We start from the raw sequence: 27757 nt of genomic DNA, 5'->3' as shown, positions 1-27757 counted from the left end.
AGGAGGTGGGATTGCACTGTTGAATTCTCCTCCCAAATTTCATTTTTTTCTCTCTCCCGATTTTTGTTTCACCTCCGAGTCCTGCTCAATGTCCAATTCTCGGTCAAATTAAAGTGTCCTTGCGGTGTTTTGTTCAGTCTTTCCACAAACTAGCGTTATCTCTGTCTTGAAGGTATGTTATGCAGTTGGATACAAACTTCAAACCCCAGTTCTTTATAGGATCCTCCTATGGGTAGTTGTTTCACTATTCAGGCTACTACCACTCTCCTCCAAATGCTGTTCTGGTCTTAGGATTCTCTGAACTTGCTTCCAGGCTACTCTGAAAATGTAGATGCCCACAAGGTGATTAAAGCACAAATGCAGAGCCATTGGGTTTGCAAAGTAGACTTAAGAGTAAACTTAAGCCACATGCATATGTGAATTGAACAGGTTCTATGTAGTGACTGTGGATACCCAAGATTTGTCAGAGTTGCCCTGTGTGTGCCAGACGTGCAAACTGACACCCCTGGGCTTTAAGGTACTTGTTTTAAAAACCAAAACATAACAAAAAACCAACAACAGTGAAACTGTAGCAAAGTTGATAACTAGCAAGATAACATGTGGCCTAGTTACAAATCATTAGGGCTGTAATCCAAACTCTTCATCAAGCCAGTTTACACTAGTTGACAGAGCTGGTTCTTGTTCGCTATGTATTTGCTTCAGACAGCTTCTTCCTGCATCCTGCCTGGTACCCACAGGAGAAAACCACTTAGAGCTCAGAAGAAACTGCTGTATGTTCTGATTTGTGATTCTAGTGCATTCAGCAGTATCCCAGAGCAGGGATTTAAACAAAAATTATGTTCGCTTGCATATTGGAGTAGTTTTTGTGAACAGAAATTTGTTTTGTGTTTGCACATGGTGTTTTGGCCTGTTAGGAAGGGGCAGGATTTTCAGTTTATTTGGCTTCAGAAGACTTTTATGGTGTTCGTCTTCTTGTTTGTCCTCCCTTTTCAAGGGTGCTCTAAAGCACGACAATGGAAAGGTTTTAGTTGAAAAGGCAAAGTACTGAACCTGAGCAAAGTATGTATTTTTTTGAAAGCAGCTGAGCTGGTTTTGATAGTGTTTTTAAAAATAAAATGTGCCTGAGACTCAGCAGGAAAAAAAATGTCCCAAATGATTTATTTGGCACTTTGGTCCTATGGAAAGTATCAATATGAACAGATGGTGCTACAAGCTCAGCCTTTAAAGTTCTGGTAACTCAACCAACCCAAGGTTTTGGTAACTCAGCCTTTCCAAGAAGTTTCCACAAAAGAGCATTTTGGTGCACCGGAATATTAGTTTGTTGTGTGTCATTGACTACTTCAAGTAACTTTAGTTTGGTAACCTTTTAAAACTGATGAGAGAAAATAGTTTTCCACAACCCGTCAAGGACAAATAATGAGAACAGAATAAAGAAGTCAGGAATGGAAGTTTCAAACTTCTTTTTAACAGTTCAAATATAGAAAAAAAAAATCAAGGGCTTTGTATTCATAACTAAAATGTTTCCGTTATTAATGACCACTTAAGGTTGTCAGTGTTTCATGTTTGCTGCTTGACAGAGACAGTATTTTGTATAAAAGAAAAGGTAGTTGTTAATCTCTAGATTCAAGGAATATTTTGAGTCTCTTCACTGCTTATTGATTTTCTTCTTTAACTGTGCTTTTTTTTTTTTCTCAGATATGAGAATTTGATACAGATGAACTTGGAAGCACCAGAAGTGGATGAAATTTCAGAGATACACACAAAACTGTTGCGTGTAAGTATCTTACAAACCTGTGTCATTCTCAGAATGCTGTTTCTAAAGAAAACACTGGATGCATGACAACACAGGTTTATCTGTGAATAACAACTCCGATTTTTTGAAATCAATTCTAGACTGGCAAAGGTTGTTAAAATGCCCATACTGAGATATGGATATCTTTCTGAAAACAGATTGAATCCTTGTATTAGGCCAGGGTGGTGAAAATAATCAGTTCCTGAAAATACGGTCTCATTTTCTATCATACTCAAGCCAAAAATTATGATCGTGAAACATATTTTACTTTCTAGATTTTTTCCATTCTATTGAACTACTTCATTGGCTTTCTAGAATGATACAGACACACACTTCAGAATGATCGGCTTTGAAATTTGCATCAAGTTTCCAGACAAGTAAGGAAAAACTGAAAGTAACTTTACACACTGGTGTCCTAAAGTTCCCCATTCTAAAAGTAAAAGATTATTAGTGCATTTTTATTTTGAAGGAAAGGTATGATTTGTGTGGGTATTCATTATATAAATTCTTAACAAAACAAGAAAACAAGTGTGGAAGTAAATAGGGAATATATGAAAGGTAGAAACTTATTGTTGGAAGAAAATAAATAGTAACTATCAGAAATTCCAGCATCAAAGATTATTTGTTCTTTTATAGAACTGTGTTTTTTCTATGTTTAGCAAAGCCTAGGCAGATAATTAGGCATATTTCTTTAATGAAGGTCAGTGAAACAAATGAGTCTGTAGGATTAATGTGCTCAGTCTCTTTTCATCCTCTCTAATTATTTACTTTACCCAGTGATAAGATTGAACTTTCTTGCTCTTATGTAGCTCTCCAGCTCTCAGGGCACAATAGAAACTAGTCTTCAAGACATCAAAAACAAACTTTCTCCTGGTGGTTTACTGACTGACACCTGGGCAAATCAGGAAGGCATGCATCCAAAAGACAGAAAGTGAGTGACTGTATTAATTATTTTAATATGTATTGAATTCTACATGAGTTGGAGTTCATAAAACTCCTTAATAGCTACTTAAGTTTATATATAAAATATTGTCTTCTTCCTTTTGTCACTCTAGTCCAGAAAGGCTGCAGGTGCTGCTGTGTTCCATCACAGATATTTATTATCAGTTCAAAAAAGACAAAGCAGAACGAAGTAAGTAACTTGTTTGATTCACTTTTAACATGAACTGTAAGACAAAGGACAGGTCAGTCCTTGATCCACTAGGATATCTGTGGTAGGAATGGAGAGTTAGTCAGCAACAGTGAATACATCTGTAGGTCTTTCTTAGTGAGGTACTCTCTTAAAGCCCATCTGAATGAAATGCCAGTCTTAATCTCATAAATTTGAATTGCAAGACTGAAGAGGAGGAAAAAAAAGTCGTAAATGACCAGTTTTCCCTATCAGGATAGGAGAAGGAAACCATATAGAAAATGAGTAAATTTAGTGGAGTTTTACATAAATACAACTAACAGAATTAAACTGGTAATGTCTGTCATCTGCTCTGATCCTAGGGCTTCCTTATAATGAAGAACAAATTCACAAGTTTGACAAGTAAGTTTTGATGTTACCTTTGGGAAATACCATGATTGCTTTCAGGTTCTTCAGGTGCTTTTGCCAATAACCTCTTCTGTTGATTTTGTTGTTGTTGTACATTATAACCTCTTTAGGATTGCTTTTTAAAAAATTTCCTTTAAATATCCTAAATATATAGTGGTGCCAGCATGTGGTAATAGGGTGCTTTCTGGCAACTGAGTTCCTTCACTTGGCAGACCTTCTAAATGTAGATGAGAAATACCTGTTTGCTATCTAGGTGTAATTGTCTTGCAGGATGCACTTCTTTCTTTTTCCCTGTTTTTTTAGATTGGAAAAGCCCTCAGTAAGTGTAAAGTGACTTTGTAACTAAGATGGAGATAATTTTTGACAGATGAATAAAATATGGACTAGCTGAATGAAATTCTAGAATTATTTAGTCTTCTAGGAAATATAGCACAAAAAGAAATTTAATGCAGTTCTCCATGCCTGTTTAAAATTGTCACTTATGAGAGGTGGCCACATTGTGTGTAACCTGGGTATCTGGGCTCGCATTTGGCTCAGCTGACCCTACTGAACAGCTGAGCTGTGAACAGCTGCTCTGCTCATGCTGCTGTACTGGTCTCAGTATCGATTCAGTTCCTCATACACAGATGTCCAATACTGTTTAAGTGGCCCCGAGGTATCCGAGACGTGCTCTGAGGCTGGGAGGTAGGATATAAGACAAATGGGAAACCTGCACCTTTCTGGGTAGACAGAAGCAGGGCAGGATATCTGTGCATCTCAAATGATGCTAGATGTTTATGTTTAAGAAATTGTTTTCCTAGTGGCTGCTCAGTTGAGTGGGTTCCCTATACTTTGCTGAGTGCTATATGAATTTAGACCCTGCTTCTGTCATTTTCTAAAAATTCTTGCTGTTGCTACTACTAGTGAGACTTCACTGACAATTACAGCTAGAAAGCTGATGTGCAGAAGGCGCTGGTGTTCTCGCAACCATGCAACTTGATTTTCCCACAGTGAAAGATAAATGGGGTATCTGCCAAGCGGGGGTGAGATTGCCCCAAGAAAAAGGACAGTAGGGGCAGGAAACCTGTAAGACAGATCTGGATACACTGATGGAGACTTGGAGACGTCATTGCCCTGCAAGGGAATGGACTTAATGCGAGAGATAATGCGAGCAATAATTTCCAGCCATATGTTCTTAAGGATATAGTTGTAAAACAGGCAAACATTGGAATGCAATCCACAGCTCATTTAAAAACTGCACTACCTTGGGCAGACTAAAGAAATTTTAGGGCTTTTTCTACTATGCAAACTGTGCCCTTGCATTAATATGTGAGTAAATAAATAGGCTTCACTTTCATGGTTTTGAGTACTGGTATGTTTCCTAACACAAGTGTCTCCTCGGAATTGTTCGGTTATCTTTGAGATCCTAACTACATCTTCTTTTACTGGATTGGTCACAGAGAGAAGTGGCAGTGGTTTGTGTTAAGAACATGGTGCCATTAGCAACAGAGAGTGGCCTTTGTAATATTTACCACTAGATAGAGAAGGGAGCAGCATTCAATTCTGATTATTTTTTTCCTGGGTGAATGATACATTATGTATGCCTGATGACAATCCATCTAAATTCCAGCCAGAATTGGATTAACCAATAACTATCGTGCAAGACTTAATGAGATACCAGAAGCAGGTGTTAGACTATGGTGTCCTGATACGCCTTAGTGCAATGCACAGCATGGTGAGGCAGTTACACTGGGATTACAGTCTGTAACACTGATGAGAATTGGGGTTTGTTTTGTTTTCCTGTCCTTGTCTCTATATCTGCTTTCTTTTTTCTACTATCATAAATTTAAGCTGACACAAAAATGCAGTTTTTCTCTTGCGTGTATATTACTCAGCACGAAAGATTATTTGTATATGCTGGAAGTTCCTAGTGTGTGCAGAAGGCAAATAAGAAATAATAAGGATTTTTGTCCTTTCCATTTAGAATCCCTTTTCCTTAAATGTACTTGCTCAGATAAATACTGACTTAGAGAATACATTTGACCATTTGTTAGTATACAAATAATTGCAAGTAAATGCTTCAAATATTTTTTTTTTCCCTAGCAGGGAGAAAAAAAGTGATATGTTTTTGAAACATAAACGGTCAGTTCATGCAGTGTGTTGATTTCTCATGCGTTACAACAGCATGAATAAAATTGGCTGAAGGGATTTTAAGTCCACATAAGTTTTCTTCAAGTTTCAGAAAGTAAATTAGAGGAACGGGGTTTTGAAAGCACTATAACAGTATTCTGGTTGTTTCTGTGTTGCAGGCAGAAGCTGTGTTTGCACGCAACAAAAGCCATAGCTCTATTCAAAGATGAATGTGTCAGCAAGTATGATAAATTTTTGGACAAGGCTAAGGACTGGACAAGGCAAGCTATTGATTTCTTTAGTATTTGCTAATGTTCACTGCACCACTTTATAAAAGGAAGCTTTTAAAAGAAAGCTTATTTTCTTTTAAAAGAAAACTTATTTTCTTTTAGGAAAATGCTTCACATAAGGAAGCAGTTACTGGCTCTCACCAACCAGTGCTTTGATATTGAAGAAGAGGTATCCAAATACCACGATTATATCAATGAGGTAGAATGCTTCAAAATTATGTAAAGTGTTTGCATAGATAAAAGACTATTCCATGTTGTTTAATATCAGTACTGTGGTTTATAGTGAGTCATACATGAATGCAGTTGTATTAAACTATAGGGCTGCATTGATTTATTTGCCTTTTGTCTATAGTAGCTTCATTGCTGATGTTGGAGTGGCATAGAGAGTGGTTTGATTTTTCTGAATCCTGACTCGATTTGGGGGTTGTTGGTTTTTTTGTTGTTGTTTTGGGATTTTTTTTGGGGGGGGAGGATGAGGGGTTGGTGGTGTTAGCGTTCCCTGCAAAAAATCTGTGGAAATGGATGTGGCTTAATTGAGAAGTGTTCTATGTAACTGTTACCATAGTGGTATCTGAGCATCTGGAGGATTATCTTAATACTCTTACAGAGCATGAAAACACTACTCCTGTATTCAAGATTAGGGGATACACGCCTAAGGATACATGCTAAACTAATGCTGCTGATGACATGAATGAAAGCGTTTTGTTAAAATTTGTACAGTGACTCTGCAGGATACAAGCTTACCAAAACTGCGGTAAAACTATTCTTCTTTATAAAGAACATATAAATGGAAGAAAAGCACCCGACAGGTGTAAAAGTAATTAGGGAACGGTGGAGAGCAGCATTTTGCTTGTTATTTGCTTGTATTTTAGTAACGCTACCAAAGTCAGGTATTGATTAGGATCCTATTACCTTAGGATATCTACAAACATAACAGATAATCTTCCTTTTGAGAGTTCAATATGACAGCATAAGACAATTAAGAAGATGGAACAAATCAGGGAACTCTAGGTAGTGTCAGTACAAAACTTGCCATGACAATCTCAACTTGGGGAATATCAGCTGCCATACTACTGTAATGATTTTGTGAGGCATCATAGCAATGGAGAATTTCAAGGATTTAAGGTGGGCAGCACGACACGTGTGACAACTTATATTGTAACTTGCGTTTCCTTTTCATCTATTACAGTTACAAGATGCTCTGCCACAGAAAATGTTCGCGGTTTCCAGTGGCATGAAACATACGATGAATACAGTTTATCCAAGTTCAAACACATTAGTGGAAATGACTCTTGGGTAAGAATTTCTTAATTGGATTGATGTAGTATTCTGTACCTGTTATAGAGGTGAATTGTTGACTCAGTGGTTGCTGTATTAAGACCAAGAATTTTGTACTGCAGGAAAAACTTTGTATCACTAAAGTGGTGGTATGGATTTAGAAGCGAGTAAGGGACAACACTAATCTATCATCTGTCACTTGTAGTAAATAACGAGCATGTTATCTGTCCCTTATTTTGTACGTAATGACGAGTTACTGAAAGCTTTGCAGTGGTGAGTGATCATGGCAGATAACTGTCCCTATAAAAATTGTAACCTTTCTTGCGCTTCTTGTTACTACAGCATGAAGAAACTAAAGGAAGAAATGGCAGGGGTTGGTAAGCAGCTGGCTGAGAACAATCACATTTTGGAAAGGCAAGCAATTGTTTTCCCTGTTTGGGCTGATACTAGGAACAGGCTTAATTTGGTACATTTTGTAGACCCAGTTGGTGTAACAAAACAAAAAAATATTCAAAAGCTTGAAACATTACTGTAAGATCATTCTGACACAGCAGTTGTGGCATTGTTGTTTCATGTTATTTATGTTTAGCTAATAAAAATATCTGTTGCACAGACAGATTAATTCTGAATTAAGCACAATACTTTTGTAACAATCCAGTGGTGTCTTTTAACTCGTTTTTAGACATAATTTTTAACGACTGTGGAATTATACCAATCTGAATGAATGATTTTTGCAGTTTTCAGATTGTTGACCTCTTCACTTTATTTAAACAGATTTCTTATAATCCTGAGAGGGTATTGTCACTATCACGTACATACTGACTTTGCTTTTTTTCTCATGATGATAAAATATATTAAAATAATTATCTCTGAAAGCTTCAGGGTCAATTGCTGATAGAGCTGAGTGTGGCTTCAAGCTGAATTAGTTTTGTTCTGTTCCCAGTCCCATACTGGGAGCATAATATCCTCTCTTCTATCTTCTTTTCACATACAAAAGTTAGATAAAAATGCCTGTGTTGGCCTGTGGCTATGGAAAGGAAGAACCCATAACTAAATTATAACAAATTAAGGATTTATTCTATAATCCAGTCAGTCACCTAAGAATAGATTGTTTTTTCATTTTAGATTTGGTGCTTTGACTAAGGATGCTGGCCTGTGGAACGTGGACTGTATCTAGCTTTCAAAGGACCTGAAGAGGACTTGTAAATTTTTTCAAAGGGAAAAAATAACTTGTAGGACTTTTAAAGGCAGATAATAAATCTGTATCCAGGGGTTTTTTTCCCCTCTGCAAATGTAATATTAAAAAATGTAAATATGTATAATATGTAAATATAAAAGAAATATGTCTTTTTTTGGTCAATGTTAGGATAGAATTATTCCTGGCAGGGAATTTAGCCCCTTGGGGGATCTCTGAAGTCCTAAAGGCAAAAGTGTCATTGATGAAATTGACATTTGTTTGCTTTGAATATTGCCCCTTTTTTCAGAATGAAATTTAGTCCTTATTGCAAGAGGATGTACAGAACTCTAAACATTATCAATAGTCTTTGAAAGGTGTTTTGAGTTTCCTTTAACCACCACTGTTATTTTGAAGTCTAGTGGAAAGACTCTGATAATGACAGAACATGATGATTGTTTTAAAGATCTCTTTAAATAAGGGGGAATAGGGACTAAAAGCGCAGATAAGACCCGAGTGGAAATGCATTTCTCTTTCCTTCACATCCAAACTGTTAGTCCACTTCTACTTCGGAAAACAAATTCACAATATTTTTTTAAGTTCTTCTCCATATTTGGTGCCGTGTTGTCTGTAATGATTTGACTGCTCTGTAGATGGAAGTTTTGCACTCCAGGTTGTCAGACTGAATGTAAAAATTCCTTTTTTTTTTTTTTAAGAGTACGGCATTTTCAGAATTTCTCTGAAATCTCGTTGCTCGCCACCAGAGAAGAGGGTTCTTAAAATAAAGCAGCTTTCTCAGAATCCTGTTTTCAGGAATATTTTTTTTTTAGAAGACTAGAAATCAGCGTTAGGAGAATTTGTGGGCAGTCAGTAGACCAGGTAGAATCATAGAATCATTTTGGTTGGAAGAGACCCTCAAGATCATCAAGTCCAACCATAACCTAAGTCTGGCACTAAACCATGTCCCTAAGCATCAGCCTCAGTGGTGACTGAACATTGGAAAAATAAGCTACCGGTCTAGATCTTCAAAAGGCACCACACCCAGTGTTGACTTACAACTGAGATATTAAACTTAGGTGGAAAATGTAGTCACACTATATATTTATTTCCCAGTATCAGTGGTTGTTACTTTCAGTGCTACATGACTGGGTTGCAGAGTTGCAGAATTAGAGAGCCAGTTCCAACATATGTAGGAGAGGAGAAAGAGGAAAACGGACACAATCTCAGAAAACATCCCTCACTTGGATTGGATACTACAGGTGTACTTATTTGTTTCAGATGAAGAGCACACAAATAATTGCAGACCTCATTCTTGCCTTGTGGAAACATGGCCATGGATGTTCAATGGTGTCCAGCAGCACTTCTGATGGCTGTGTTACATCTGTAAGAAGAGCTGGACCAACTATATTTAGGATTTTCCATACTTAATGGTGAAGCATATAGGTATAAACTAAACAGTGGTACCCTGTGACAGCACCTGGTAGTTTTGTGATGCTTTTTCCCTGCTTATCTGTCTAGGTCAGAATACAAAATGTTTCCATTAAAAAAAAAATCTTGAATAGAAACTTATGAAATTTATAGTTGATTCTTTTATCGTTAGAAGAGGAAATTCACTGTCTTGATGTCCGAGACCTGCTTTCCAGTGTTCTTGATGAGAATCAAATACTAAAAGCGAATTCAGATATTTTTACATCTATATGAGCAGCTTCTTACTTTGCAAGCTTTGTCCCCCCAAAAAATCTAGCTATGCAAAAGGAGTGCAGCAATTTGTTACGTGTTTTTGCATGGTTAGCCGTGACATTCTTAACTGTTTGTTTCGAAATACCGGAATCGTGTCTAACTGGAATGTTTTAATGCCTGCTTGTACATTTGTTCATTCATGTCCACAGTATCACTGAGTGTCAGTAAAACACATGCCTAAGTGTTAAAAGAATTGGGCTCTCAAACTGTGCATAAATTGTGTTTTTCTACAATATTATGTCTGTAACACTTTGTTGTTTCAAACTTTCTAAATTTTGAAAGAAATCAAGTGTTAGTTGGAATATATAATTTTCAACTTCATACTGAAGCAACCTGAAAAAGAAAGATAATTGGAGTAACAATATAGTCTGTATATTGAAGTATGTGCAGCGTTCTTTTACATGTTTGAAAATGTTTTCTGTTGTATTTTCTCTTCATTTTAAGCATTGCTGGTTTTAGTGTTGCTAAATACATCAGTAACTTTCATCTTGTTAAAATTTCTTGTTCTAAAGCAATTTTAACTAAGCAGTAGCTAAGAAACTTGAAGCAATCAGTTCATAATCTGCTGATTATGTTCTCATGAAGCAAATATACTCTTCACATCAAAACGTAGTGTATGGTATTATCAATTTTTGGCTCAAATTAAGTGTCCTGATGCTATCAGTCATGCTACTGATTTGCCAAAAGAAGTAATAGAAAGTAATATCTGGTTCTTCCTCCTGAGGCTGGTTTGCTGTTTTCAGGGGTTTAGCTTAGTATATTAATTATCTTTTACTTGAACAAACCTGTCCTCATATGTATTGTGAAAATGCATGAGTGAATGACTTAATGACATAAATACATCATCAACCACTGACTGTACAGTGTGTACTTACTTCTGTGTCCTTCCATAATTTCACTTTTTGTTAATTTCAGTATTACCCTATACTCTTTATTTCCTCATAAGTACAATACAGAGCCTGAAATCTAAAGTATCAAATTGCAGCTTAGCTTGCATTAGTCAGCTCTCCAGAAAACATGTCCCATATAGCGAAATCACTAGCGTAGGCGGTGTGGTAGAGCCACTAATCCTTTTTACTTATTTTAACCAGTCCGCTGATAACGTGTTTGAAGCAAGAGGAGTTCTCTGTAAGTGGCAAAATTCCTAGTCCCTGGTGGGTGTGGAACAGTCCACTGGTGGAGCTGTTTTAGTTAATCACTGTAGAAGTGCTAATTGTAGGATAATTTTGGATATAGTACTATGACAAGGATTAAAAAGGCTGAATAGAAAAGTTTATTTTGGGGATTTTTATTTTTTTTTAAGCTTGAAGAAAAGAGAGGGAAGGGAAGATGTGGAATAAAGTGCAGTTGCATAAACTTGTTGGGGTAAAATTAAAGAATGACTATTGCTAAGCACATTGCCAAGTTGCATAGCCTGCTGTTACTGTGAAATCCCAGCCCAGGAGGGCATGGCTGTCCACATCTGGCTGCCCACATCTGGCTAGCTAAATCGATGAGGGTTTCCAGCCAGGGACCTGGAAAACAGCGGGAGGGATGCGCGCCCTGGGCTGTGCAGAGGAAAGTGTGGTTAAACTGTGTCCAGCACGAAGATGAGCACTTTTAAACTGGTTTGCCCATAAAAATTAGAAAAAAATATGTACACTGGCTACCTCAAGATAAATTAGGGATGAAAAAAAAAGACTGGCTAGAGTCTGGAAAACTCATCCGAGGGGGACTGGGAAAAATAGGAGTTGGCAGAAAGAAGATTGGAAGAAAGAGGGAGCAAAAGTCTGTGCTCAACTGAAGGCTGTTAGAGAATATCAGCATTCACCAGCACATCTGTGGTGAAAGGATTAGAGATTATGAATATAAATTGTAATGCACAAAACAAAACAGTCCAGACTATGAGCTTGGAAAAATCTTTCTAGCAGTAAAGAGAGTCAAGTGCCAGAACAGATTGTTCTGGGAACTGAGCTGAACTGCTCACAGAGGGCTTTTAAGAGCAGGTTAATTGCTGGGTGCTGTTGTGGCTGATTTTCTGTGCTCTAAGCAGCTTTGTTGCTGTTGTCATTTGTTCCATTGATAACAAAAAAAATGCGGTAGGGGTAGGATCCCTCAGTAGAGTTTGCTATTTTTGACACTGATACAAGCCCGGCCAGTAGTAGTTGTGGTTGTAGATGTACATCTTCTGAAGAACTTTGCTTCCTATTGACAAGGAACACTGACAGCAACAGGCAGAGCTGCTGGTGTGCGATGAATGGGCTGTATTCTGCTCCTGAAAAATTACATGGGTGTCCAGTGAAGGCTGTGACTACCCGGGCTTCCGCACCCTCCCATCAAGGTACGGGCTGTGTCACTGCTGCCCAGCCATTGGAAATGTTTCCTGGACGAGCTGCTTTATAGAACTTAGGCAGGGCATTTAAATCAGAACCTGCAAGTGTATCACTCGTCCTTGCCAGCTCGCCCTGTGCCAGTGTGAGAGTCACTTCGGCACCCTCAAGTACATTTACGCTGCACGGTGCAGGTTCTGTTAGTGATAGCAGAGCTGGTTGTGAGCAAGTGTGTCCGGGTAGCCCCGCGCTGTGCCAGGAGAGCTGAGCTTGGCACCTGCTCCGTGAGCCCTGGGCCTGACTTGGCAGGCACATTTGCTAACTCACGGCGAAAGATGACACTGGCTCAACCGTGCTTCTGCTCCCGCGGTGATGGCCAGAAGAGCCCTGCAGCAGTTTCAGATTTAAGCAGACAGGAGCAATTTACAACCTTTAAAGAAACCAGGTGAAAATACTTCACTTTTTTTTTTTTTTTCACTTGCTTTGCCGTGTGAATGTTCAGATGAATTGCTCATAAATCCTATATCTCCACACCCTGAAAATACCTTAGAGCTGGGATATATCCCACTTCATACTGCTTGGTGCGAGGTTGCGTTGAAACAGACGATGTTTCTAACAGCTGGGAGAGGTGACAGTCAAACGTACCAGTTGAGCTCACTGGCAATGTTTTCTGAAGCTGTAGATTTGACAGATCCGGGCTTTGCCTCGCGTGCGATGCCGTGACTTGCTGCCAGCTCGCTCCAGAAGGAGAGGCTGGGCTCGGGGTAGCGCTCGGCGGGACGGGAGCGGGACGGGACCGCCCTGCGCTCGCCTCTGCCCGCACTCCCGACGCGGGGCGGCACCGGCGACGATCATAGCTCCCACCTGCCGGGAAAGGCAACAACGCCCTGAAACGCTTCCCGTGGAAACTCCAGCTTGGGAAAACAAACAAACAAACAAACAAACAAACACACACAGTCGCCACAAGCGGCGTATTGCTAGGGCTTAATTGTTCTATCTACAGTCGTAAAACGTACCTCCTGGAAACCCTCCACATCTTCCGTTTGTAATACTCGTTATTAGTGAATTCCTCGAAAACGGCAGGTGAAACTGCTGGTGAAACCGACCGCTTTCCGCGGCGGTGGGAGCGGGGCCGGCAGACCGGGAGCGCTTCAGAGCCCCCGGCTGTGGCTGTTCCTCCCCGAGACGTTCGATGGTGAGCGGACTCGGGGAGCGCGGCTGCGGCAGAGCGGCGCTGAGGGGAGGCGGCGGCGGCCACGCCGCGCTCCCCGGCCCGCACCCTCCCCGCGGCGGCGCTGAGCCGAGCCGAGCGGCGGCCGCCAGGTCGGAGGAGGACACGGTGCGGCGCCCCCCACCCTCCGCCGCCTCCCCGCTCCCTTCGCCCGCGGGTGTCATGTGCGTGAGGCGTCAACCGCCGCCCGCCTCGGCCGCTCGGCGGGGACAAGCAGCCAGCGACCGGCGCACCCGCTCCGCATGGCGGCGGCCCCGGGCGACAGGCGGGGGAAGCCGCCGCGGGGCCGGGCGATGCGGGCGATGTGCCCGCAGCCAGACGCGCCCGCCGGCGCCCTGGGCCCCGTGTATGGCGGCCGCCGCCGCCCGGCACCGCCGCGGCCCCGCCACGTCCGCACCATCTTCGAGGCGGCGCTGCCGCCGGAGCCACCGCACCGCTTCGGGCCGGCGGCGGCGGGAACGTGGTGCGACCTCTGCTGCCGCTTCGTCCTCTCGCAGGGGCTGCGCTGCGCAGGTGAGCGCCCGGGCGGGGGAAACGGGCGCCGGGGCCGCGCTGCCTCGCTGGCCGCGGATTCGGGGCAGCTGGGGGATCCCAGGTCTCACAAAATTGAGGGTTACGAGGCTTGGGGGGCCACGTCGGGTGTCTCCTGATCTGCATCAGGGACTCTGGAACGTGTTCCTTACCCGGCCCCAACAGGAACCTGGGTTTTCCCACATGGAGTGTTGGAGCATTGGGGGCTGCCGACGGGGTGCCGTGAGCCGAGCCCGTTGTGCCATATGGCTGGGGTGACAGTATAGCATCGGGTGACAGCGTAGCGTGGGGTTACAGTGTAGTGTGCTGTGTGGTCCAGGGGAAAGCACTACATCCCCACTCAATGGGAAGGTGATACATCTTACATGAAGTGTAGATAGTGCTGCTTCGAAGGGCTCTAGTGGGCTCTCAGCCCTGGCAAAAAATGTGCAGTCTTCTGCCTTACCCAGTTCTTCAGGTAGGAGGAGGCTGTGTTTTGAACTATCACATGTCCCATGTACACACCATGTATGTGTCCTTTAGCTCCCTGACTTGCAGTAGACAAGGATAAGTTTTCCTTTCCCTGCATAGAAAACAACTTTTCAGCCTTTCAGCCCTTTCATTACTGCTGCTACACTCTAAAATGCAGTGATTTTATCCACCTGTTCTTTATGGTGGGAGAACATATATAATCTAGTGCTGGTGAAAAGTCCCCATTTGCCATCCCATGACTGGAGAACCATTTGGCCACATCACTGGGTTTCATGGTGAACCCGGGAGAGGTTTCAGCACAGAACCCCACAGGGGTGCTCACTCCTCTGGCTGCTCCTTGGCCATGGCTGCCATCCTGCTGCACTTCTTGGGACAATCTGGTGCTATCCCGAGTGAAGTGACAGTTGAGGTGTGTGGTTTGCTTTTGATTTATGTCACTGAGCCTTTGTTTAACAAATGATATTTGAAAACCAAGGTGGGACAGAAAGGTCAGTCTTTTCCTATTGTTTTGTTCTGGCTTTAGGAGATGTAAAAACCTCATACTGTCCTCTGCTGAGATACAAAATTTCTGTTATGATATATATTCTCAGTTATTCTCACTTTGAGGAGATCTATTTTTACAGTGACTCTTGGAATGTAAAAAACTTTGGCTGTGAAAAGAAAATATTTTTTATTTATCATTTAAGTTAATGCACTGTTTGTTCTGACAGGATATATAATGCACTGATGTGAAAATAGACCTTAAAAAGAATATTTTTTCTTTTATGATCAAATGTTCTGTAGCAAAAGCTTCAAGTGTCATGTTGGATTATATATCTTCCAGCAATGTTTTCTCAGAGTGATTACAGCTTACAATGTTTTTCCTTCTCCTCCATGACAAGCTCCATTTTTGTGAGGCATAGTACTTCAAGCCACTCTCTTTAAATTGCTGTTAAAGTAGCAGAGGAGACATTCAACATTTATGACCTAGCATGAATATAATATTTACAAGCTGTAAAGCAGCATGGAGATGAAAGGGAAGAACAGCCAAAGCGCAGAAGGATTGCTGCAAGAACCTGTCTTCATTCCCAGCTTGCAGGGGCACCAGCGAGCCAGACTGATGAACAGATCTGGCTGCAAAATTGGCTGAGGGCAACAAAAGCTGTGGCTGCGCCAGGACAGCTCGGGGTGTGCAGGAACGTGTGGCCGGCTGCCCTCACGGCTCAGAGCGGCTAAATCTGCACTGTGGCCAGACCTCAATCTGCACCCTTAGTCACAGGCTCTTCTGTGAGGAAGCGAACACGGAAGAAAAAGATGTCCCCTGCTTTGGAAAGCCAGCAGACACAGCTGTATTCAATGTGTGCTTTAGAAAGTGTGTCTGAACTGGTCTTGAAAGCTGCAGCAGATACTTCCAGGGCTACAGCTGGATTTGTGGCCACTGTGGTGGCCTCTGCTGAAAGTGCTACAGTCCCCTTTGGATACCCACTGGTGAAGCAGAACTTGCAACCGAAGTTACAATTGCAAGTACCTTTCTAAGATTTTAAGCTGCCTGGCAATTTGTAACGGTGCCGAAGGGTTCCCAGCTCACTCTGTCTTTCCAGAGGCCACAAGTGGTGGGAGCTTTCACCTTATGTCATCTAAAAGCAAGATGCAACAGCATCTTCCAGATACTCCACTGCTGATAAAGAGGGAGCTCTGTGCTAAATTGTCATGATGATTCTGAGTCACAAAGACATAGATATGATATTTATTTAAATTGCCCTGAGTGTTGGCTGAAGTCAGTTCATCACTGGATTGTTGCCCTCAGACAAGATCAGAGTCAGATGTGCTGAATTTGCTGATAAGAATTAAAAGGCATGAGAAATTTCCTCTAGGATAGGCAAGTAGTCAAAAGGCACATCAAAGGAGTAGTTTTAAAGTATTTAGGTGCAGACTTTTCTGTCTAACAGAAAAATCTCTGATGCCTTTATCGGTGCAGAGGTTTTCTTGAGTGTCTCTGTCCTGCCATCCCCACAAGGATGGAGGAGATGCCCGAGCTGAGCTTCAGTAGAGGCTGCACTTTTCTTTTGTCATTTCACAGTGAGGCTGTTGTCTTTTGTACACTCCTTGGTACACATCATGAAGTGAGGTGAGATCACTGGAGTGAATAAAGCACTACTGAGATAAGCTCTTTCTGCCTTTTGTGAGATTTTCATTTGTAATTTGCAAATCTCTTTTCAAGATTCTGCTAAAAAAAAAAAAAAAACAAAAGAAAAAAACCACTTTTGTGTAACTCTGGGCAGAAAGATCAGAATGGAAAAAAAAGAGTTCAAGAAGACAAATGATCATCTGTTTCAATGCAGTGCACAAGGTGCACATCATTCAAACAACTTATTTCTTGGGAAAAAAAATAGGGCAGCGCTGATATTTCTGGACCTCAGCCCAGGAAGAAAGCCAAGTGTAAAGAAATACCTCTGAAAAAGATGCTTTGTAGTATCTGAGCTCTTGCTGTTGTTTTGGATTCCTTTTCAAGAGAGACTTAATTTGTTCAGCAGTCCAGAGGATCTGGATTTCTGGATCTCTGCCATTCACCTTTTCACCTGTGTCGTTTGGGGTAAAAACCTGATGATGCTGTGCAGTGAAAGGACGTAAAGAGTGGGTTTTCTTTGCTAGCATTTGATTTTTCTTTCAATCTGACAGTACTCCATAACAATAACTATCAGTTTCTTATATCACATTGATGAGTTCATGATGTGTAGCGTTATGTGGTGTAGCATCCCTGGGGTTGTTACATTGTTTCATTATATCATTTAGCATTTGAAAAATGAAGCATTTCTCATCCTTTTAGACGAAAATCTGCAATGTCAGGTTTTGAAATACTATTTCTGAGCAGGTTTATTTTCCCTATAGTCTGGCGAACAGACAGGAATTATTTTGTGCACTACTTGTTCCGGACTTACTAGTTTGTTGCTATAATTTTTCTTTTACCTTGCATTTTGACACTTTCATTTCTGATGCACTTTTTCATTGAACCAAACAGAAATGTTGCTAGACCTTTTCTGAAGTTTTTTTCTTCTTCATTTAAGAGATTATAGAGAAATTATAGGTTCTACGTGACTTTTGGTTCAAATTTTCTAAAGATATTTAGGTAGATGGTATTAAGAGGTACCGTGAAAAACAGGTTGTTCCTTTCCAGTTTTAGTGATGGGACATGATTAGGAATTCATGGATGCTATTGTTAAAAGTATGACCATGATGAACTGATATTTATTGCTCTTACCAACTGTACTTTGCCCATGCAACAACATATGTGTTGGTGTATGTATTGGGTTTTTGTGGCAAGGCTGGTGGGAAGACATAACACTATAAGGACCTTGCAAAGCAAACAGAGACTCACAAGTATTTGTTAAGTTGCCTCTAAAAAGTTGCCTTCTAAAGGGAAAAATAGAATATTTCCGTCAGATTTCTGATGGTTAGAGTCCTTTATAAAGCTGCAATCGATGACCATCAGCTCAGTGCTTATCCTTTAAATGCTAGTTGGAAGTCATGTCCCTCAGTCTGTTTCCTCCTTGCCTGCAGTGTTACTTTCTATACCTGTGGCATTACACCTGTAACATTACCTGGTGTAGTGTGACCTGTGCACAGGCGGACACCGCTGGCCCGGCACAAAAGCCTCTCTGATTGCAAGGTGCTCTGCAGAGGGGCAGAAGCCCATGGGATTAGATGGGACTCCAAATATCCTCTTCCTCTCAAATCTACCAGGCAATCACTTCAGCTTTGTTCACTGAATCATTGTTACATCCTTTTTACATATTTTTCAGACTTCCTTTTTTTTTGAACAACCGTCCCTTGTAAAGCAGTTTAGGCCCTATGAAATGGGTATTCTGGAAGTGCAGGGTAGCCTTCAGTGGGGTGCCTCATTTCATTTTTATTGGGTGTTTTGGACATTAGGTCTGAATATTCATTAGTTGACTCCTGGTTTAGTGCAGCTGAAGAACGGAAGTGTTACATTTCATATGTGACATAGCTCTCTTACTACAGGGCTTTTTGAGTATATGTAAAAACAGAACTCAAACAAAAAACCCAAGCCGCTTATCCCCTTAGAACAAATCAAGGTGTGTTATCTAAATCCATTCTAGTTAACAGGAATGGTAAAGAAGTAGATTCCCCTTTACAGAAATGATGGTAAAATACGGATGGAAGGACAAATACAGGGATTAGTGGGGTTTTTTTTCCTTCAAAAGGATATTTTTTTGACAAACAATTTGTGTAAGATACTTTTTCATGTTTTTAAAGATGAGGATAGACATTGTCCGCTATCTCTGCAGCAGGAGTGTGTTCATATTTAATCTCATGTAATGAGGGGGTTAAGTTGCTAAAGCTACTTCTAGAGTTACGAATTGAATTGTCAAAACCACTCAGGCTCAAAGGAGCTTCTGAAAGTTTTATCAAGACTGAGAACTGTGGGGTGGATAGGACATAACAGTGGTGGGAGGCTGCTTCCCTTTCCCATTCTTTCTGCAGAGAGTTAGTGATGCTCTGTTCTCAAATTTTTCTTTATTTTATTTTAAATCCAAAAGTAGCAAAGTTGCTCAGAATCAGTAGGGGTTGGAGCAGCAGCAGGCAACAGGGTTTGGGTTTTGCGGGGGGAGCAAGCCCCAGGTTCCCTCTTCAGTTTGAAGGGGTGCAGGAGCTGCCCCCGCAATGGGGCCTTTGCTGGAGTTCGCGGGGCTGGAGGAGGCTGTGCCCCGTGCAGGGAGGAAGGAAGACATGAAAATGGAGACTGAGAAGTGGCTTTGATGGAGTTTGCTCTTCAAGGGTAGTTCCTGCTGGCTTCCTCAGTTTCTCTGCACCTCCTGGGGTGTTCCTGTGGTCTCCGCAGCTGCAGCAAGGCTCCCACTGCTGCAAAGCTGAGCCCTTTCACCCCTGTGTGCAGAGAACAGTGACTCCTCACCCAGTTCTTTGGTTATTGTCAGTCCCATTTTCCTAGCGCTGACATTTCTTTCCTGTGTGAGGATCATCTTCCACCCCTAAGCCATACACTGTCATATGTGGAGGCTTTCACCCCTTCTCTGAGCATCTCTTTCTTTATTCTCATTTTCACCATACAATTAATTATTAATTACAGTGTTCTTCAAGTTTGAGTGTCTCACATACAACCCTTAGAGACTAAAGAGAACACAAGCAGTTGTTATTCAGGTTGCATAGGAGTGAAAAAACCCCACAACCAAACATCTCCCCATCGCATTCAGATGCCAGCACTGAAAGGTTCTGATAATGCTGCGAGGTTTTCCTGCTTGTCTTCCTCCCGTGCTTTGGAGCCGCTGTGCAGGGAGCTCCTGCAGAGGCTGTGGTGAGTGGGCAGGAGCCCTCACTGCCAGGGGCATCTTGCTGAGGAGACACCCTGTGCTTCATTTCACACGGGATACAAGGAGGCCAGATGCCCTAAGTCTTGGTTTCAAACAAATAGGTGTTTGAGAGCTGGGAGTAGAAAAGAGTCTGTTAATGAAAAAGTGACAAAACAGGTATTTCTACAGGCAGTGTTCAGACCCTAGGACATCTTCAAGACCTGTAATAAAACATCAAAGCAGTGATCTGTTTACAAAAGCAAAGAAGCTATTAGCAATAAAACTGTTGCCATTACTTACCAGTGTGGTATGTCCTGGTGGTCTGCTTGCTGAGAAAGCCTTGGGGAACCAAGGAGACACTTGACCTTGTCACATGAAATCCTTGGAGAGCTTGCTGTACCCTGATGCCCATTTTATACAGTCCTACCACACTCAAAGTTCAACAGGTGGTCAGCACTGCTTGGCTACAGCTTGGGGCATTGTGGGGAGTAACAATACAGATGCCTTCTCAATTACACTGTGTTGTGTTGATTGTATGCTGTTTACATATTGCTAATATCTGTGCTTTTAATACACCAGGGGAAAAGATAAAACTGTTCTTTTTTTTTACCGGATAATGTATTTTTTGGTAAATTGATAGCATAGTTCTTTGCTAAGGTTTGTTGGTCTTTGGTTTTGGTTTTGGTTTTTTTTTTTCCTGAAGTATTTTATTGGTTGTTGTTTTGGTTTGGGTTTTTTTTGCATTTGCTATCAGGAACAGGAGCTGCCAGCCACGCTAAGTCCTTAACAGTATGCTTGTACGAGAAGGAACAGCCACTGGTCTTAAGTGCTATGAGGGAAACAGACACAGATGAAAGTGCTGGGAGTTAAAATGATTTTTTCAAGGTTAGCCTGGAGGTCACTGGCCAAGCCAGCACTAGAGCTCAGCTCTTGTCCAGTGCTCACAGTCATCTCTTCCTTCCCTTCATCTCTCCCTTCCCAACAGCGCTGACCAGAAACCTCCAGCATGACTGGATGGATCACTTTATCCAAGCAGTTAAATGCAGGTCAGCGGTGTGCACAGCAGAAAGAAAATAATGATGCTGTTTCTGGCCCGGTGGCTTTATGAGCTGTTAGATGTGTCTGTTTCCTCCACAACGTACCGAGTGCTGATGAATGCCCTTATGATTTTGCCCAGTAAAGAAAGAGCATGTCATGTATAGTAGCTTGGGTACAATGGCCTGACAGTTGAGTGTAGGAGCTTGGAAGAAAGTATAAAGGGCTACAATGAAAGTTAAGCTCTGCAAGCTCTCTTTTGTGTGTTTTTCTCTTACATGCCAGTTTGAAATATTACTCTATTATCTAGTAGCTGCCATGGCTAAAATAAGAAACAGCCTGCTCGTCTAAGGGATAATAAGTGTACAAGGTGCACCCGTGTTAATCTTCAAGTGCAAACTGCACATCATCATCCATACAACATGCAGAGATCTAAAGAAGGATGCTCACAGCTTTCTTGTACCCTAAAGTATAGTCAGGCTACTTTTGTCTCAAGCAGACCAGATTTCAATGAATAAACTTATTGTTTTAGCAATGTTTAACACATATTTTTGTTTTTCTTACCCAATCTGATTTCCCTTAGCAATAGTTCCGTGCAAGCTCTCACTGAGATGTCTACTAATTTTGGCACAAAGTCACCCGAAGCCCACAGGCAAGTTGGTCTATCATCCACTGAGTCAAATCCTATGTGTCAAACCATGTTACAAGGCAACTCAGCATCTTCTCTCTAGTTTTAACCTTGAGTTTTATTTTCCCTGTACTCTAAAGCATAGTTGTGTATGTGCAAGAGTGGCTTTCCTGAAGACTGTTCAATCACTTTCCCAAGTTTACAGCTACAAAATTAACACTAATTTCTTATTTTCACGCTACACTACTGTTCTGTGCATTTAACTTTCAAAATTAATATTCAACTTTAATTTTGATGCCTAAATCTACATACATAAATACAGTAAGCCTGTAGTCAAACTACATTCAAAATGACAAAGTGCATCACATAGTACTGCAGCGGTCTCTGAGAAGCAGCATGTTATCATCTTCCTGATGCTCAGGTGGACCAGCACAGCCATGTCTTCTCTCGCACACCATCACCACAGTGCTGTGCTGGTCCTGTCTGCCTCTGCACATTTCCGGCATCTGGAAAAGGACATAAAGCAAATTACAACAAATTGCACAGGTTGAAGTATTCAAAACAAAACAGGAAACAGCTGTACAATACAAAAAAGATACTGAAAAGAAGCAAGCAGAAATGTTGCTGAAATACACAAAGATATATTATTTTTCACGTAACAATGTATGAAAATACTTAGTGACAGTGTAGTATATTGTAGAGCGGAGTAAGAACTAACCAGATGCAAACAAATGCTCTTTGGCACTGTGATTTTCTTCCTCAAAATCCGGGATGTGCTTTATTTTAGCTATTTGCTCAGAAGAAACCTTCCTACTCTTTACTTTTTAAGGGGAGAAATCAAGTTATTCCGCAGCAGATTGCCTGTAGAAGTAAGCAATTAATCTCAGGGGACACTGAGACATGATTGATAGGCTGAATTTGTGTTATGTACTTTATTTTGAATAAACAGCACTTGAGGTCTGAAGAAAATGAACCAAAATGTCACTGTACTTGGACAGAGCTTCTGGGTGTTTATGTCGGAGCCCTGATACAAGACCTGCAGGTGTCGGTTGTCTGTTCTGGGCTCATTCTCTTTGGGTTCTGTGCTCCGTCCCTGGTGGAGATGACATACCTGCACAACCTCAGGGATTTCCATTGAGGATGTGCTCAGTGTGCCGTGGAAGAGTCCGGACACCACTTCTTGTCCCTATGCCTGCTCTGAGGCAGCGCCCAGCAGGACTAAAACTCTCCCAGCCTCTCATCTGCTTTCCACATTGGCATCCTGGCTTCTCCAGAAACTCTGCAGGACACAGTTCACCTCATGGATTTTACAGCTTTACTACAAGATGGGAATAAATATGCCCAAGAGGCACTGGTCTTTCTCCACTGTGAAGGGAGCCATGACAACCAGCTCAACTGCAGGCATCTGTGTTCAATTAGACCAAGCCCAACTATCTGCTCATATAGAGCAGCTTCCGTATCCCATAAAAAGGGCTGAAACTGCTTGTCCTCCTTCAATGTTAATTTGCTCCCTCTGCATTTTGGATGAGATTAATCCAAATTTCATGCTGTTTTACTTAAGAAGTTGTTCTAATCATAGAAATTTGTTCGGACTAGAAGATTTTTTGCAGAAAACAATATCAGATGGGAGTTTCTAGGGGTGTAGATCTGGTAAGGGTTTAGTTGGATGTGCAGCAAGGTTAGGGTTGTGTGGCCTTTTTATAATATTTTTGTTTCATAGCATAACTGTTATCCATAGTGCATCATGTAAGTTTTTCAACATTTTTCCTTTTCTGTCAGTTTTCTTTATTTTCATATCACATTTATTATCGATCAGTGTATTGGGAACCTCAATGACAGAGGATTAAATGTGAAATACTTTTGTTGTCACAGCTAAAAAGGTGTCTATACAATTCTATTTTAACTTTATTTATCTGAAAAGTAACAGATCATTAAATCTACTAACAAATGTGTTTTACATCAGTTTGAGTACTTTGGTTCTTCAATTTTCATCTTCCAAATGGAGACAAGGTTTTGGAAGTTGCAGATTGCAAATCACTGGTTATTTTTTAATCCCTTCTTTTTGTGTATGTGCAGCTGCTGAGAATCAAAAGTGTTTTTAGAAAGCTCACAAATATAGCTACTTATTTGGCTTAGGGAGGGATGAACAGCTGAGCTGGAAATCAGAAGTATTATGCTAGTTTTGCTGTACTAAGCTCGAATGCAGCAGTTTTTTGTTTTCTTTACTTTTAGTAGTTGTATTGTGTTCTTCATAAGCTTCCTAGCAACTGCATGGCTTTTTCATACATGATGATGTTATAAATTATGTTTCAGTACGAAATCAGTGATATGGTGTCTCGACAGTGTCATGCAAATGCAGTAGTGCTGAAACCCAGGGACTAGTTAGGCAGGACCATCCCTGGCTGCTTGGATAAAATTTACTCTGACACACAGTTGAACAAGATTTAAGGAAGGTCGCATCTTTTGTTTATAATTTATAGATAAATATGTTTCACACATTCAATTCTGTCCAGTGCTTAGATATGGTGTTTCTCTGCATAAACTGGTTCTGGATTGCTAAAATCTTTTAGTCCATTTCAGATCTCAGTCAGTGAAGGCAGGTGATCCGTGGAGGTGTGGAAGTCTCTTCCTCCCTCTCTGGAAGTTCAAGCTCCATCAGTGTGGAAAATATCCTTGTAAAGACTCTTTTGTAAATCCTCCTCCACACTGAGCTCTGCCTGCTGGTGTGGCATGCAGCGTAGTGTCACATAGCCGCTCTGTGACAGGTTGGAAAGACACCACCTTGTTTTCCAAGTACATTGTCTACAAAGAAAGCAAAAACTCACTTTGTGCTCAACTAATAGGGAGATTTGCTAATGCAGGCAAACATATTCTTTAATCTGTCGGGCTTTTCCTACACACAGCTCCCACTGTGAATAGGTACGTGGGAACCTTTGTTCCTGAAACCAGACTAAATGGAGAAGTTCCACTTAAGTCAAAGAAAATTAAATCCTTTGCTCATCTCAGTCATTTGCTACTCAAGAGCTGGGAGGAGTGAGAAAGGCAGTAACTCCTCACTGAGTAAAGATGCTCTTCTGCCCCTGAGGAGAGAAAATGCCGCATTGTCCCCTGCTGATATAAATACCGCTGCCTGTGCTCCCCTCATTGCTAGACTTCATGTTTATGGTATCTCAGCATTGTTGCGTTGCCATTACAAATGCTTACTAGCAAAGACTTTGCTTTAAAAATATAGATTAAACTCAACACATTCCAAGAGAATATTCCCTGTCAGACACTGCTGGTTGTTTACAGTTCATCATTTAAGAGTATTTTACACAACAGCTGGATTTGCTGTTTTATTTTGCTTTGTTTTTCAGTTCTCTGAGCTCTGGCAGCGGGCACGGGAGGGCTACAGCAAGGCAGCCGCTGTTGCGTAGCTCTGTTCAGAGCTGGTCTGCATAGCTCTGTAGGTTGGGGTAGACAGTGACTTGTCTTAAATCACTGGATGTTTCGTGAGCACCCCTTTGCTTTCCAACTGCTGTGAGCAGGTCTCCATGTGGAAAACAGGTTGTGGGGCAGCTGGTGAGAGCAGTGCATCGTGCCCGGCTCTCCTCTTCCGCCACGGCGGTGACTTGCCACGCATTCCGGCACATGGATGGAGAGCTGGTGGGATGGGCAGCAGAAACATGGAGTCTGTGTGTGCCATTCCTGCCCGTGGTGGTGGCCTGCTGAGATCTGACCTTTGCACCACGCTGGGGAGGCGGGAGGCCAGAGGCTGCCCCCGCTGCAGAGGGGACAGCTGCTCACCTCCTGTCCCAGGCAGGTGGGACGGCAGCAATCGCTGCCTCCCCTCCTCCAGCGCCCTGCTCAGATGAGCAGAGGATGACCTGGGGATTGAAATCTGCTGCAGGAAAAAGCCTTACACGGCTTTTTTTCTTTAAAGGGAGGCAGGGATCAAGAGTGCTCACATTTCAGGTCCTTCCATGCTCCCTGGAAAGCATCTCCATGCGCTCTTTGTTAGGGTAGATTGAAAGGTACACATGTAGCCCTGTGTAGTATCTTTTTAACACAGCGAATTCTTAACTTTAGTGATGCTTCAGTGCGGTGTAAGCGAGCACGGGTGTCCGAGGAGGGGCTGTGTGAGCTCTGCCTGGCTGGGCGATGCCGCTGATGCGGGCTGACAGCACCGCGGCTCACGTCTGTGCACGGCTCAGGCTGAGGGGAACCCCCGTCACCATCCCTGAGCTGTGGGGAACAGACTGTCATTCATTAGCTCTATATTTTGGCCTAACTAAAGCCTAGAAATGTGAAGTGATGGAGGAGCCATGAAATTACTGCGGAGAAGTCGTTAAATTATTGCAAGGCTAACTATCGTTGCTGTTCAGTTCAGCTTGAATTCAAGCCCATGTTCTCTCTGTGTTAGCTGCTTTCTTGTGTAGCATAATTGTCAGATTCATCCAACTGACTTTTTTTTTTAATAGAATGAGTTCTGTTTGCCTTAAAGTAATATGCAATGCTTCATGCTCTTGCCTGTTTTTTACTCCAGTAAGACACTAAACACTGTAAGGTATAGACCTCCACAGGTTTGTTATTCCCATCAGCAAAGTCAATTTGCCCATTTGTATTGTTGTATTCTGGTATGTTTTACCAAGTATTTTTTAAGCCTCATAAAATACCATTATAACAAAAATACTGTATTGTCATTTTCTGTTAAGTGCAAAAAAAATATTCTTGTGGCCTTCACATCCTGCTAAAGGTTATACATATCTATATGGATTCTTTATCAAATTATAAAACTAATCATCTTAACGTATATTCACTTATGGTCTGAAATAGTATATTTGGGTATTTTATTTCATTTCACTTCATTTCATTTTTATAATGACACTTAGATTTTCATTAAATTGTTATATGTTTAAATTTCAGAAAAAAAATGTCATTGTTTGATTCAGTATTTGGCAGATGTTCCTGAACATCCAAACCCATGCTGTTTCCTGAAAGAAGCAAGTTAGCTGTTAGGCCTTTAACTCCTTGCATGTGCGGAATTGGGTGGCAGACCTCCTACTTGTGCTAAAACTGTCACTTTGCTGCTAAATTCCTACTGGTATGACAGGGTGGAGCTCGAACAAGAGACAAGTCTGGCAGCCTGAGTCCTGCCTTCTGCTCTTTCATTGACACTGGCTGAAGAATTGTGGCCGATACAATATAAATGGAAATGTTTATTTGTTTTTGGAGACATATTGACCAGAGGAAATGCAATCTGTCTAGCTTGGTCCTGAGAAGTAGCAGTATGTTAAAAATGTCGGATGTATAAAATAGGGTTAAATACTTCACATATTTTTGGATAGAAAAATACATCGTGAATTCTAGAAGAGTTATTAACTATGTGCTGTGAATGTTGCTGGTCTAACAAAGCCCTTACTTTCTGTAGTTTAAAGGTTGATATAAAGGATCTTTGTTTCATAATGACATTAGTCTTGGTTCTCAGTGTTTTCTACCATCCAGATCTAGCAGGAAAAAAAAATCAAATATAACATGAGAAGCTGAAGAGAAACTTGTGACATAGTCAAAGATATCATACTAAGCTTGGGAAATGGTTAAGTAGTCTTACTGTTAAAAATGTGTGCTAAAATTCTCGATAGATGTTGCGGGGGGCATATATTAGTTCATCTCATCTCTGGATTTAGAATTTAATACGTGTCATGCTTGAAGCATGTGTAGTCTAAGTACTGTGATGCTGTTAATGTCTTTGCATAGTGATAGATGCTCAATTCTTAAGCAAACTGTGGCAGTGAATGATCTGACTCTTGTATTTGCTTTAAAATTCATTAAGAGTAAAAGTCACATTTTTAACCCTGTGTATCTGTGGAAACCTCCGCTAAATTTTCTGCTAAAGACCTTCATAAGCAGGTGTTTGAGAAACTGTCTCTCTAGAGAAAATCCTGTTGATTTAAATTAAGGGCTTTTGAGAGAGGACTCATCTCTTTCAGTTTTGGAGTTTATTTTTTCACAGCCTAGAAAACATAGCTAGAGATGTACAGATGAGCCATTCAAACCCTATTTTGTAGAAAACATGTCTTATTATAACATTGCTAGAAACACAGTACCAGGTTAAGACTCCAAAGTCTTTCTTTAGCTGAAGCATCTATTAATATAGCTGCTTCTGGTAATGAAGAGGGAGGTCTGGAGGGCTCAGAGCGGAGTGACGGAGAGGGAGGGGATTTAGGGCTAACAGGTGGTCCTGAGACGTGCTGGCTGACGCGGAGCTCAGAGCGAGCGCTCTCTCTGCGGGTGTTCGTGGGCTTTCCTCTCTCCCATGTCAGGATACATGTGTCTCGTGTAGCTGT

General features: G+C 41.5%; 1 protein-coding gene across 4 annotated transcripts in view; it reads left to right on the top strand.

The window, feature by feature from the left end:
- Positions 1 to 10777, top strand: part of TBK1 (TANK binding kinase 1) — a 30249-nt gene extending 19472 nt beyond the window's left edge. For all 4 annotated transcript variants that reach the window (XM_065847795.2, XM_065847787.2, XM_071802583.1 and 1 more), the window contains exons 13-21: positions 1696 to 1774; positions 2602 to 2723; positions 2848 to 2924; positions 3284 to 3323; positions 5618 to 5719; positions 5831 to 5927; positions 6918 to 7024; positions 7349 to 7420; positions 8132 to 10777. In XM_065847795.2, coding sequence (XP_065703867.1) covers positions 1696 to 1774; positions 2602 to 2723; positions 2848 to 2924; positions 3284 to 3323; positions 5618 to 5719; positions 5831 to 5927; positions 6918 to 7024; positions 7349 to 7420; positions 8132 to 8183 — 748 coding nt within the window. In that variant the 3' untranslated portion in view covers positions 8184 to 10777. The remainder of the gene's footprint in view (positions 1 to 1695; positions 1775 to 2601; positions 2724 to 2847; positions 2925 to 3283; positions 3324 to 5617; positions 5720 to 5830; positions 5928 to 6917; positions 7025 to 7348; positions 7421 to 8131) is intronic.
- The last annotated feature ends 16980 nt before the right edge of the window (positions 10778 to 27757 follow it).

This window comes from Patagioenas fasciata, chromosome 1 (genome assembly GCF_037038585.1).
Source record: "Patagioenas fasciata isolate bPatFas1 chromosome 1, bPatFas1.hap1, whole genome shotgun sequence".
NCBI lineage: Eukaryota > Metazoa > Chordata > Aves > Columbiformes > Columbidae > Patagioenas > Patagioenas fasciata.
Note: the sequence above shows the minus strand (reverse complement) of the source record. Positions and strands in the feature narration are given on the sequence as shown.